Here is a 13,822-nt window from a genome sequence, read left to right as displayed (position 1 = left end):
TTTCTTCCCCTGGAAGCCCAAAGGTCATTTTCTTCGTCTTATCACCCCTGTACAATGTATGTCCTTTGTTACAGTGGTATATAAGCTCCTGGGTTCCACAGCCTCTTTGGGTTTTCACTTCTCTGTGAAGCCCCCATGCGCATCCCCAAGAAGCTTTTTCTTCTGTTAACCTGTCTTTGTCAGTTAAATCTGTGTCACTGAACCTAAGAAAGTAGAGGAAGTTCTTCCTCTCTTACAGTTCTAAGTTTTGTAAGTGAATGTACTTAATCCTGCAACAAATCTGCTGTGACCTTGTCTATCGTGGCCTCTGTCAGTACCTTTATATTGTCTCCTTAAGTTCATGTATGTTTAGCCCTGTGTATTTTCTTTCTCTGTATATTGTCAATGTAAGAGATGTCTAAACCTGTAGAGTTTCAACAAGTGTATCTGGACCAAACTGATGACAGTTGCTGGGAAGCAAAATCTCAACAGATTGAGAAAATGCTTCAGAGAATGGAAGTTTCGCAGTTAACTTTATACATTACAGTCAGTGAGGAAGCATAAGGAGGGTAATGTGAAATTCACTGGTGGTAGAATAAGGAGATGCAAGAAAGCAAAGGGGAGAGATCTCTGAGACCGGATAAAGGGTAGAATGAAGGGACACCTACTTCTGTTATATTGTTGGGTACAGGATAGTTAACAATTAACATTGACAGTACCTATGTGCTTTCGGACAAGAAGATAACAATGAGGGGGTCAGCGTTTCATGCTCTGGTGCAAGACTGCCCTGAGGGGTCTGGAACAAAGGGGGGATTACTCAGACATTCCCAAAGTATGTTATGATGCCAGAAAACAATAGACAAGCTCAGTTAAGGTAAAGATTGACATTTGTTAAGGAAGTTACCAGCCTACACATGACCAACCACCATGATCTGCTTTTAATTTAAAAGTTTTAATTTTAGACCATCCTATGTGGTTACTTTCTTCAGTCTCTGAGTTTGTAAGGCCACCATTTAGGCCTCCCCTGACCTCATCAGGTTAGTATGTGGCTCCTTTTTTGTCCACAATAGTAAAAAATATTGTTTTAGAAAACTCTAAAGATTTTAAACTAGCAAAGCTAGACTAACAGTATACAGGGTGGGGCAAAAATGGCAGATTTAGAGTTGTTTGTATGAAAAATAATACAATAATAATAATACAAGAATAAACTCTGTTTCACAACTGTAAACCTACTTTTGCCCCACCTTGTATATAATACAGCCATGCTAAGATGTCTCATATTAACTTTTAAAAGAATCTTCAATTTAAAAAATGAATGCAAGAGTCTAGCTGGCTTAACAGCTGAGTAGGTGGAGAGGTAATACCGGGAATAGAAAGATAACTCCCTGTAGCAGGAAAGTAGAGCCATAAAGCATACAGATGTGAGAAAGACCACACTGGAGCCCATGAGTGAGCAGTCTCTCACACACACACACACACACATACACATACGCTTCCAGTGAAGATGACTCAGGTTCACAAGTTCATTAAGAAACATTCTGTCAAAAAAGAACCAAGGGTGGGTATATGTAGAGAATGTCCAGAATGTCTTTTTTCTCCTAACCCAAAGCAACTTTGAACCATGCCACAGCCTTTTCTTTAACAAACAAACAAAAAGTGTTCTACAAATGGCCATCATTTCTGAAGAAAGATCAACAAAATTGACAGCCTCTTGAGATTTTGTTGACTGAAGGTCATGGAGTTGGTGTTTGTGATGGTAATAAGACCCAAAATTCAGCTACTTCACGGTCTCTTTTACTTAGTTCTCTGATTCTCTGAAAATATTTAGGCCATTTTTGTTTAACTTTAAATACTATTTAGTAGTCTAATGCTAGCTTTTCTTTAGGTAATCTTTATATTTGCATTCATTGTAATATAAAATTACTGGTTCATTTATATAAAGCAGTCAGCTTGTATTAATGAGAAGCCCAAGAATATTTATAGCTTAAAATTCTGCTTCTATGTGGATTTACTATTTCTTCCTTTGACAGTGTTTCATTTTCCTAGGAAGAAATCTTAGGGCATTGAGATTACCTCAGGGCAGAACATGTAGGTGGTTCTGTCTAGAGCTGAAGTATCTAACAGCTATAACAGAAAACTAATTTGTAAATTATTTTCATTTTCTCTAGTAAAAACAATTTATTATTTTATCTCAAAAAAGGTAGTGGTATTATTGGAAAAGAAGACTATTACATAGAGTTGATTTAGCTATCTCATAGGTATTTTGTGACAGTTATATTTATGATAAGCCTTGAAAAAATTTATGTAGTTATAGGTGCACAATGGCACAATTCTTTGCTTGTACCTTGAAATAAGTTGTTGTTTGGAAGAGGTTGATGAAGGAATTGCTTAATTTGTAGTTTTTTGAAGAATTTCTTCGAAGGTGTAGAGTTGTAAAACCAGTTGATGGAGATTTGATACATTACAACTGTTTCCCTGGCATTGTCATTGAGTTTTCATTAAAATGATAAATTTCTTGGGCTGGTAGAAACTGATCTAGAGTTTGACCCTTAAAAGAAGTTTCTCTCTTTCTTCTACTGACACTGATGTCAAGATGTATAAAGTTTTCCATATTCAATTGCACCCAACATAAAACAGTACTTTTATGTTAAACAAATCCATTTCATGCCCCCTGTTTGGGGGAGGGAATTGAGAATTTCATAAAGAAGTATATTGTTGGAATTTTTTCCTCTAAAGTTATCAAGACCTCTACCTTTCAACTTTGTTTTGTTTTTCACAGATATGTTATATGCAATATTCTAGGTAGCTTTAAAATGTTTTAAACATAGAAAATGTCCGTTCAAAATATTTACACTTCCATTTACTGCCTCAGTTTTCTTTAAACTATTGAAAAATTGTTTGTTTTAATAAAACTGGATAAGTTTTAGGAAAAATAATAGGAGAAAAATCTTCATGAAGTAGGGCTAGACATGCCACCAAAAGCATAATCTATAAAAAGTTATAAATTAGATTTTATCAAAATCAGCAACTTTGCTCTGCTAATAACATGAAAATTAAAAGACAAGCTACAGACTGGAAGAAAAAAACTTGCAAATCACATGTTTGACAAAGGACTTGTACTCAGACTGTATCAAGTACTCTCAAAACTCAACAATAAGAAAACAAACAACCCAGTTAAAAAATACTTAAAAGACTTGTATGCCTCATCAATGAGGATATGTAGATAAGAAATAAGCACATAAAAAGACACATAAATCATTAGCCATTAGGGAAAGGTGAGTGAAAACCATGATGAGATACTACCATACACCTATTAGAAAGACTAAAATAAAAATTACTGATGATACCAAGAACTGGCAAGGATGAAGACCAACTGGAACTCTCATACACTGCTGGTGGGAATGCAAAATGGTACAGCCACTGTGGAAAACAGTTTGGCAGCTTCTTCCAAAATTAAATATAAACTTAACATATGACCCCGCAATCCCACTGTTGGGTACTAAAAAAAATAAGAACTTGTGTTCACACAAAAACGTATACATAAAGATGTTTATAGCTGTTCTATTTATAATCTCCAAGAACTGGGAACAATCAAAACATCTTCCAAAGGTGAATGAATTGGCAACTGCGCTACATTCATACAACAGTACTCAGAAAAAGGAATGGAATAACTATTGATACACACAATAACTTGGATTAAGGCATCCTGATCAAAAGAAGCCAGTGTTAAAAGGTTGCAGACTGCACTATTCCATTTATATGACACTCAAAAAACCAGAATTATAGTGTGGAGAACAGATTAGTGGTTGCCAGAGATTAGACGTTTGGGAAAGGTTTGGAGGGAATAATGGAATTGTTTTGTGTCCTAATTGTGGTCACGCAAATCTGTACATATGTGCTAAACTATACATTTTATGGATGAAAATTTAAGAATAAAACTTAAAAGATTGTTTGCTTTATAAGTCACATAGACTACTTTTCTATCTTTTCCTTTAGTAAAGACTCTCTTTGAGTAATGGACTTCTTACTAAGTTAACCTTTCTTTCCTCTGCATGAGGCTGCATAGTGTAATAAAGCAAGATTCTTTTTATCTTGCTTTCTTTTCTCTATTTTCATTGTTCTTTATTTTTGGGAAAGGCCTCTAAATGGACTCAAGGAAGTGAGCCATGCTGAGCAGGGTAAGAGACTCTAACCAGGATTTTACCTCTATCTGTTAAGTGTTCACAATTTTTCTTCCAAGTTTTCCTGTCTTAACTTTCTTTTGAAGATTAAAATAAAACTCATCGGATTTTTTTAGTACCTAAAATTCTCCATTTCAGTTAAATTTTTCAGCCTACTTCCCTTTGAATCAAAAGGTCAGTTAAAGGGATTTAGTTTCCACTAATTTGGAGTAGGGTTTCCAGTGTGTGTGTGTGTGTGTGTGTGTGTGTGTGTGTGTGTGCGCGCGCGCATGCGCGCGCGCTGTGTCTGCTGCTCTGTGAGCCTCAGTGTCCTCTTCTGTAAAATATGGGCAACATTAGTATCTACCACAGGGTTGTGAGAAGGAGTCCATTAGAAAACATGCAGCAGGCTGGGCACAGAACCTCTTTGTATGAAATATTGCTTTTGTTTCCATAGGAAGGTTTTTCTTTCAATATTAAATGATTAAACATACCTAAACTCTATGGAGAAACTGTAGAAAATCCAGAATTCCTAACAACCCTCTATTTTCTCCAGCTAAAAATTACCTTCAGCTAGTATGTAGGAAGAGACTGGCAAGAAATATTCAAAGTAATGAAAAGCAAAAACCTACAACCACAATTACTCTATCCAGCGAAGCTATCATTCAGAATCGAAGGGCAGAGAAAGTGCTTCCAGGACAAAGTAAAACTGAAGGAGTTTATCAGATCCAAACCACTGTTATATGAAATGTTAAAGGGACTTGTTTAGGAGAAAGGATCAAAACTATGAACATTAAAATGAAAACTGTATCATAACAATCAACAACAGAAGCTAGGGAACTGAAACAGAGGTGAAGTAAGTAGGCAACGAGAATGGAAAAAGAATTATAGGTATGGGGAGCATTATGGGGGGAGGTCAGCGGGGAGGGGGAATGGGGAAGGGAGGGAGATGGTACAGGAATTAAGAAGCATAGTAGGAGGGAGTGGAGTAGATAGGAAGATGCTGAGAAGAACTATATGCACAACCAATGGGCATGGACTAAGGGAAGGGGACAACTGGAGGGTGGGGTGTCACTGGGTGGAGGGAAATATAGGGAAAAGAAATTGGGACAACTGTAACAGCATAGTCAATAAAGCATATTAAAAGGAAAAAAAAAGAGCATTTCGCTTTTATCATTAATGAAGTTGTTCATCTTGGGAATGCTTTCCACTCAAACAAGCAGGTTTTTCCTGGTGTGGGCAGATGATGGACAGTGGTCATTGCTGCCATCGGGGAAGGTTCTGGCTAGGCTGCACCCCTTTCTGGGCCACCCACACTTGTTTCCATATTACATATCAGTATCCCTTGGGACAGGAACCCTGCTCAGATTAGCCTGTGTAAGGGAACTTGTTGGCATCTAGGTAAGAAGGATACAGTATTGCCCCACTTATCACAGGTATTACATTCTAGACACCCCCGCAAAGTACGAACCTTACATTTATTCTACACTCTTAAACCTACGTAACTTTAACAACATACGTATACAGTATCACAAAATTCCGCAATATAGCAAAAAACCTGTGATAAATAATTAAATATAATATTTTTAAAAATCCCGCAATATCATGAGGCCGCGATAAGTGAACTGCAATATAGAGAGGAACTACTGTACTGGTATAGCTCATAACATCAAAAAAAGAGCTACAAGAACTGAGGCCTTGAGTACTGATAGCAGAGATTTACCGTTTTCATCTGTTTGCTCTTGTGTGCGTATGTGCAAAGTGCTTCCTATGGGGTGAGCGTGGCCACCTCAGCGAAAAGCAAGCATTGCTTTATCCTCTAATAAGTATAGCATCCCAGGGAATGACTACGATTAAATCTGATTAGGTCACGTGCCCACTCTGCAGCAGAGAAGAAGGTGGATAGGAAAGCTGGCTGGAATTACCACACCCTTTTCTCTCCAAGGCTAGAAGGATTTTTGACATCCCCAAGCTGGTATGACCCAGGAACATATTCTGCGAGCACACAGGGGTGGTGTGTCTCTACATGTTTGAAACCTCTAACTTCCATGTGGTACTAGAGCTACACTTAGGCTTACAGCAGCTTCCTAATCCTCCCCTAAGCCTGAGGCACACAGGCAAGAGAGATCCTGAATGTCTACTCCATGTTCTATTGCTCTATAAACCATATATTTCAGCTACTCCTTCACTCTGTGCATCATAACACTGTCCAACGCAATGCTTCATGGTTGTTGGTATAATTCTGACTTTGTTCTTTTGTTTTTGCTTTTAAGACACTAACAGTGAAAAATTAAAGAGAATGGTAGGACACCCTAAACTCTACTGACTTGTCACGGAGCCTCATGTATTTGAAATGGGTCACCCATTTTTAGTAAATGAAAATGGGTCTCAAAAGTTAATATACTTTATCAAGACTGGCATTAGATCTGCATTCAAATTCAAATTCTCCCAATCTTATAATGAAAATATCAGAAAGAAGATATATGAATAAGCCTGGCAATGTAGCATGGAAAATCTCTCTTTATTGACATAAAGAATTATTTCAAATATAATGCTAAGTGGAAAAGTGAGCTGTACACATCTATTTGTACATATGCAAATACATTGTAAATTACACCAAATTTAACAGTGAAATTTCTGCAAGATGGTACTGTGGGTGGGTTTTGCTTTTTTCTTTGTTTTTGCCAGGTTTTCTACAGTGAACATGTATTTTGTAACTGAAGGAAATTTTCATTTGAGAACACACAATCTTTGACCACAAATCTACTCATATTTTTTGCCCATGTGGGTAATACTAAGTGTGAAAAGAATAAGGTAAGACACTCATAGTCCAGTTTGAGTCCAACCTTTCCCTAACTTTGGATAAATCCCATCTTCTTTCTGGGCCAGGGGCCTACCTCTGTAGAATGAGCAATTAAAGTAGATGATCTCCGAGGACTGGTTGGGCCTTAGACTCTTACACTCTAAGTTATAAGAACACTGCAGTTTGATTTACTGGAAAAGCTATTATTTCACATGGAGTGATAGTGGAGTAGGGAAAGCATTATCATTGCTAAAGATGTATTTATGAAGAGTCATATGGTAAAAAAGAAAACTGTTCTGAAATCTTTTTTAGAGTTACTATGTTAGGTATTTGTCATCTTCTAATATTCGACATTTACATTTGGTGGCTGTTTACTTAATACTTATCAATGAACAAAATTAACAAACAAAATAGAAGCAGTCATAGATACAGAGAACAGACTGACAGCTGTCAGAGGGAAGGGGGGGTGGGGGGCTGGGTGAAAAAGGTAAAGGAATTAAGTTAAAAAGCTCTTTATAAATAAACACATAGACACAGACAAGCATAGTGATGGCAAGAGGGAAAGAGGAATTTGGGGGAAGGTAGAAGAGGGTAAAGGATTTGGGGAAAGGTAGAAGAGGGTAAAGGGGGATAAATAGTGATGGAAGGAGATTTGACCTGGGATGGTGAACACACAATAAAATATACAAATGATGCAGAATATAATTGTACACGTGAAACCTATATAATTTTATTAACCAATGTCACCCCAATAAATTCAATAAATAAAATTTTAAAATAAATTCTTATCTAAAAGTGAATTACCATAAATATCTTATTATTTTGGAAAATATCCAATTTTGGCTAAGAAAATTCTCATTGAGTAGATGAAAGTTAGCCTGTTTTTGGCTGATATACAATAGGAATTTATTGCAAAATTTACCTTTGGCCCTGGTGCTGGTGAGGGAGGAAAGATCCAGGCAGCCAAGTGCTCCCAGGCACTCTGTCCTCCCATTTTTATTCAGTCAGCGTTAAAAGGTCATTCAAGAGTGAATGCATTCTTTATGCACGTGGGAAAGGGAGCCAGTAGCCAGGCTTGAGAAAGGAGCCCAGTCCGGCAGTACCCATCAGCACTGCCTACAGCCCAAAGGCTGGATGCTCCCAATGCCAGGAGAACATGCCATGAAGCTGGGCCTTTGTTGAAGTAGCACCCACTTAGATTTGTTCCCTTAAACGTGCCCAAGGACTCCAGTAACGCTCCTTTGCAGGCAGCATGCAAAGGGCTGCATCTTCCTTTACAAACCACATCATAAACAGGGGTTACATTCCACAGTTGCCCATAAAATCCAATTTAATAAAGCTGTTTGCTTTATATATTTGCCTTGAAAACCAGTAGAAAATACTTTTGTATTTTAAATACTACAGTTTAACAAAACCTATACGTTAGCCAACTTTTCTAAGACTAGCCTGGGCATCTGAATCCTATGTTGTTGTCTTTTCTAATAATTTTATAATTTTAGCTCTTACATTTAGGAAAGTGTAATCCTTGTTACCAAATAACATATAAATGAACTTTCAGCAAATAAACTCTTTGGTTTTTTTAATTTAAATTTTATTTTAGTTTATGCTATTACAGCTGTCCCAATTTTCCCTTTTTTGCCCCCCTCCACCCTGAACCCCCCCTCACTCCCTCAGGCTGTCCCCACACAGTTGACCATGTCCATGGGTCATGTATATATATTCTTTGGTTACTATAATCCCTATGCTGTACTTTACAGCCCCATGACTATTCTGTAACTACCAATGTGTACTTATTAAGCCCATCACCTTTTTTTGCCCATCCTCCTACCCCCTCCCATCTGACAACTATCAAAATGTTCTATGTTATCTCTGATTCTGTTTCTGTTCTGCTTGTTTATTTTGATTTTTAGATTCAATTATTGATAGTTATGTATTTATTGCCATTTTATTGCTCATATTGTTTATCTTCTTCCCCTTCTTAAAGAAGACCCTTTAACATTTCATGTAATACTGGTTTGGTGGTAATGAACTCCTTTAGCTTTGTCTTTGTCTTGGAATCTCTTTAACTGCCATTCCATTCTAAATGATAACTTTGCTGGATAGAGTAATCTTGGTTATAAAACCTTGCTTTTCATCACATTAAATATTTTTTGCCAATCCCTTATAGCCTGCAAAGTTTCTTTTGAGAAATCAGCTGACAGTCTTATGGGAGCTCCTTTGTAGTTAACTAACTGCTTTTCTCTTGCTGCTTTTAAGATTTTCTTCTTGCTAACCTTTGGCATTTTAATTATGATGTGCCTTTATGTAGGCCTCTTTGGGTTCATCTTTTTTGGGACTCTCTGTGCTTCCTCGACTAGAATGTCTATTTCCTTCATCAAGTTAGGGAAGTTTTCTGTCATTATTTTTCAAATAGATTTTCAATTTCTTGCTCTCTCTCTTATCCTTCTGGCACCCCCATCATATGAATCTTGGAATGCTTGTAGTTGTCCCAGAGGCTCCTTACACTATCCTAGTTTTGGATTTTTTTCTTCTTGTTGTTCTTCTGGTAGCATTTTTGCTTCTTTATATTCTGAATTAATGATTGTTTCATGGCTTCATTCACTCTACTCTTGATTCCCTGTAAATCGTTCTTATTTCACGTAGTGTATCCTTTATTTCTGATTGGTTCTTTTTTATGGTTTCCATGCCTTTTATACTATTGATGTTCTCACTAAGTTCATTGAGCATCCTTATAACCAGTGTTTTGAACTCTGTAACTAGTAAGTTGCTTGTTTCCATTTTGTTAACTTCTTTTCTCTGGAGTTTTGTTCTGTTCTTTTGTTTGGGCCATGTTTCTTTGTCTCTTCATTTTGGCAGCCTCCCTGTGTTTGTTCCTATGTATTAGGTAGAGCTGCTATGACTCCCTGGCTTGGAAAAGTGGCTGAATGTAGTAAATCCTATAGGGTCCAGTGGCACAGTCTCCTCTATCACCCAAGCTAGGTATTCAAGGTGTGGCCACTGCATGGGCTGTGTACACCCTCATCTTGTAGTTGAGCTTTGATTGCTGTTGGCAGGTCAATGGGAGGAATTTACCTAGGCCAATTAGCTGCAAAGACTGGCTGTGACCACTTACCACCAACCTCGACTACCATGGAAGATCAGCTGTGCAGCGCCCACTCCACATTTGGGAACTTACTTCAGCGGGACTCTGGTGCCCACTGAGTCTGTCCCTTGAGTGTGTCACTTGTGGTGGTGGTTGGGTAGTGGTGCTCCAATGTGGTCTATAGTTATCCCTGGGAGTGTAGGCTCTGGAGCCTCCTGAGAGGTGCAGGACAAGGTCAGCCACCTCCCAGAAGGCTCCAGAGCCTATATCTGTGGCGACCTGGCATAAGCTGCAAAGGGACTTGCAGTTGTTTGCTACTTATAGGGCTTGGAGGTGCCCAACTGAGTTTAAACTGTGAACCAAGGCCAGCTGCTGTTAGTGCCAGGCCTGGGGAAACTTTGCAATAGGTACAGGGCAAGCTGAGGCCAGATGCTGCTTGCTTGAGAGCATTTAGGAAAAGCTGAAGCATGAGCCAAGACAAGCCATTTGTATGAAAAAGCCACTGAAAACAGCGTGGATGGGCCTGAAAGTTGGCTGCGGCAGAACCTCAGGGAATAACCAAGGTGTGGCAAACAGTGTGAGCCAGTTTGATGGAGTCTCAGATAAGCTGCCTACCGGCTCGCTCTGTTGGAGGAGGGCCCAGAAAAGGAATAATGGCCTCTACCAGCACTTCTGTCTGGGAGTAAGCTGCCCCCCAGTTCTTGCCCTAATGCCTTTGGTGCCTTTTAAGATGCTACTACTGTCCTGGAGCTCAGAGGGAATGAGTCTAAGTAAGTCTGTGCATGGGCCCTTTAAGAGGAATTGCCTAAGACTCTAGTTTGTCTTCCACAGCCTCAATCCCCACTGGTTTTTACAGTCAGAAGTTATGAAGACTTATCTTCCAGGCACTGGATCCCTGGGCTGGGGGGTTCTGGTGTGGGCCTTAGACCCCACACTCCCAAGATATCCCTCCTGATTTTTGTCTGCCACATGTGGGTGCAGGACCAGCCCATTATACATCTCTGCCCCTCCTACCCATCACAATGTGATTTCTTCTTTAATTCATAGCTGTAGAATTTCCATTCAGCTCTATTTCTGGCAGTTCTCAATAATGGTTTTTCTGGAGTTTAGTTGTAATTTTGAAATAGTTGTGTGAGGAAGTGAGCTGAGCTGTGTTTATCTATGCTACGATCTTGAACAGAAGTCCCTGGTTTGCTCACAAAAAAACTCTTTGTAAACTGGGAAATTACTGTGCTTTTTAAATTTATCGCTTTTATTTATTTTTTTAAATTTACATTTATCCTTTTTATTTACTCTTATTTCTGTGTGTGTGTGTGTGTGTGCATAAGAGTATATGATCGTATTCTAATCTATGTCATGTTTTCAATATTAAAGAAGCCTCATCAGAGTCTGAACATCCACATGTTGAACTGCAACAGTTCTCTCTCTGAGCTTTCCATTTATTGACTTAGACATCTTATTCTTACTTCCTTGGCTGAGACCATGTCCTGCTCTTTATTCTGAACTGCACCAAGAACATTGTCAGCCCTCAGTAAATATTTCATAGCAAAAACATCCGCAGTTTATCAGGCAGTGTGCAGAATGAGCTGGTCCAGCTGCTGAGCATCCTCTGCCAACCTCAACCTCCCAGCCCCATCAGGCAGGAGCAGTTTGTGGCAGGACAAGGCGAGGGGTCTGCTTGACCCAGGAGGAAGCTCCAGGCATAAACTTGCTCTGAATGACCTGTGACTCTTCTGTGCAGCCCATTCTCCAGTGAAATGGGTGTGAGGTGGCCACTAGAGACCTCTTTCCATTGTTATGTCCCAATTAACACCAAGAAGAAAAATGGGGTCTTGAATGTACTTCTACCCTGCTTTGTTCCCCAAAGTGTGATCTCAACAGGCTTCTCTCCTCGGAAATGTCGATGAGGGCCCAGACATACACACAACCAGCCTGCCACTGCTGAGAACACTGTGCCCAGAAGCCACAAAGGGCTGTGAAACAGAGAGGGGGCAGCGCTTTTTCACCTGGGGGAGAGGGGAATGCGAGGGATTCTGAGCTGCCCATGAGAAGGGCAGGACTTTGAAGAGCAGCCGGTAAAGGACATTTTGGGCAAAGCACGGAGTGTGCTAGATCAGAGGGACAGGTAGGCACCCATGTTTTTAACTCCTGGTGCCCATCTCTGTTTCAGAGGAAAGCCAGTCGGCATATAAAAGGTGAAGACAGGAACAAAGTCACCAGTAGGAGCATTGGACTTGACACGGCCACGTCCCCACCTACGGAGAACAGGAGCCCGCCCGCGGAGGGGCCGCTCTCTCCTTCCCGAGAGTGTTGGCTGAAGGAGAAGAGGCCCGCACATGGCAGCAGCTTCTCGGGCCTCAGCAGCAGCGACAGCGTCCTGCGGGAATTCGACGACGGACAGTTGGACCAGGAAGATGCAGTCACTCAGGTCACATGTATGTGAGCAAGGCAGTCAAGCAGCAGAAGGCCCTGTACGTAATTATTAAAATAACTGCCAGTTGACTTGATTGTATTACTTTATCTGCATTTATGGGAGAGTGAATTTTTCCAAGCTCAGGCTTCCTTCTAATTATGGAAAACTTTGGCTCAACCTCCCAGACAAGGAAGAATAACCAACATATTTGTAAATTTAGAATCATGTTTACACTGCTCTCAAATAAAAGCATCTGTTTAAACAGATGTCTCATTACATTATTAATGGATAATCTACTTCATTTTCCCATTAATGTACAAGGTATGATTTCTTACGATTCCTGGTAAGAAGGCTAAATATCTCAACCAGTATTTTATCTAATTAGAAAGTTCTCAGGAAGTTAGAGTTTTACTTAAACTGAAACATAATCTCTCTCTATCCCTTTCTGGTGTGAGCACACACACACAAAGGGCTAATAATGAAATACCTATTTCCTGAATATAACAATGAGTCCAAATTTTGTCTTTAACTGTGGCATGTATATACAAAGCAAACCCCTATTTGTTAAAATATTCTTTAAAAAAAATCTTTTTGTATGTCTTTGCTTTTAAAGGGTCACCATGTTACCAACCCTGAACTGATTTATTAAGCTTAAACTCTGTTCTTTCTAATCGCCTAGAAATAGAGCATCCCTTATGATGCAATATGGGAAGAACCCAATCTCAACATTTAAAAATCTTAATAGACAGAAAGAATTAATTTTATTTCTTTTACGCTGCAAATACTATGAAAAGGAAAAACATCAACTTTGAATGGAAACTGAAGCCTTTTACGTCTGTCTAGATTTGAATTATGCTTTTATTTTGATGGCTAAATCATAAAGAAGGGGGAACCCCAGAATTTTCCTTCCTCCAAGAATAGAAATGTGCTCACAGCACATGGGATGGGTCTGGTGGCCTAGCTGTTCCATCTCTGCTTCTCATGTTCTGCTATAGGGGTGCTCTGCCTTGCCCAGGCTTTAACAGGCAAAAATCAAAATTCTACAAAAGAGAGGATTTTCATTGCTCTGTGAAAGTTTCACTTTGAAATGCAGGAAACTTCAAGTGAATTACAGCTGACTTTGCCATTTATGAATTCAACATATTATATATTTTTATTAGAATTGGTGTTGACATTATAAGATCATTTGAATAATAAAATGGCATTTGTTATTGGGCTATCATTTTACTGAACACAAATATTCATAATATATTTTATAAATTTATGTATTATGTGTTATCAAATATATAGTGTAACTAGGCCAATCTCTGTGAATTGTAGATAAGGTTAACATGGTATTATTCTGAAGCATTACCTTTACAGGTATAAAAATTTTAATAATATTC

At 38.9% G+C, this 13,822-nt stretch overlaps 1 protein-coding gene across 1 annotated transcript in view; it reads left to right on the top strand.

Annotated features, from left to right (window-relative positions):
• RFTN2 (raftlin family member 2) overlaps nucleotides 1–12,699 on the top strand; it is a 62,400-nt gene extending 49,701 nt beyond the window's left edge. The window contains exon 9 of the mRNA XM_090268336.1: nucleotides 12,195–12,699. Within this exon, the coding sequence (XP_090124462.1) occupies nucleotides 12,195–12,467 (273 nt within the window). The 3' untranslated portion in view covers nucleotides 12,468–12,699. The remainder of the gene's footprint in view (nucleotides 1–12,194) is intronic.
• The last annotated feature ends 1,123 nt before the right edge of the window (nucleotides 12,700–13,822 follow it).

This window comes from Furipterus horrens, unplaced genomic scaffold (genome assembly GCF_987537825.1).
Source record: "Furipterus horrens unplaced genomic scaffold, mFurHor1.1.pri manual_scaffold_1, whole genome shotgun sequence".
In the NCBI taxonomy this organism is placed as follows: Eukaryota; Metazoa; Chordata; class Mammalia; order Chiroptera; family Furipteridae; genus Furipterus; species Furipterus horrens.
Note: the sequence above shows the minus strand (reverse complement) of the source record. Positions and strands in the feature narration are given on the sequence as shown.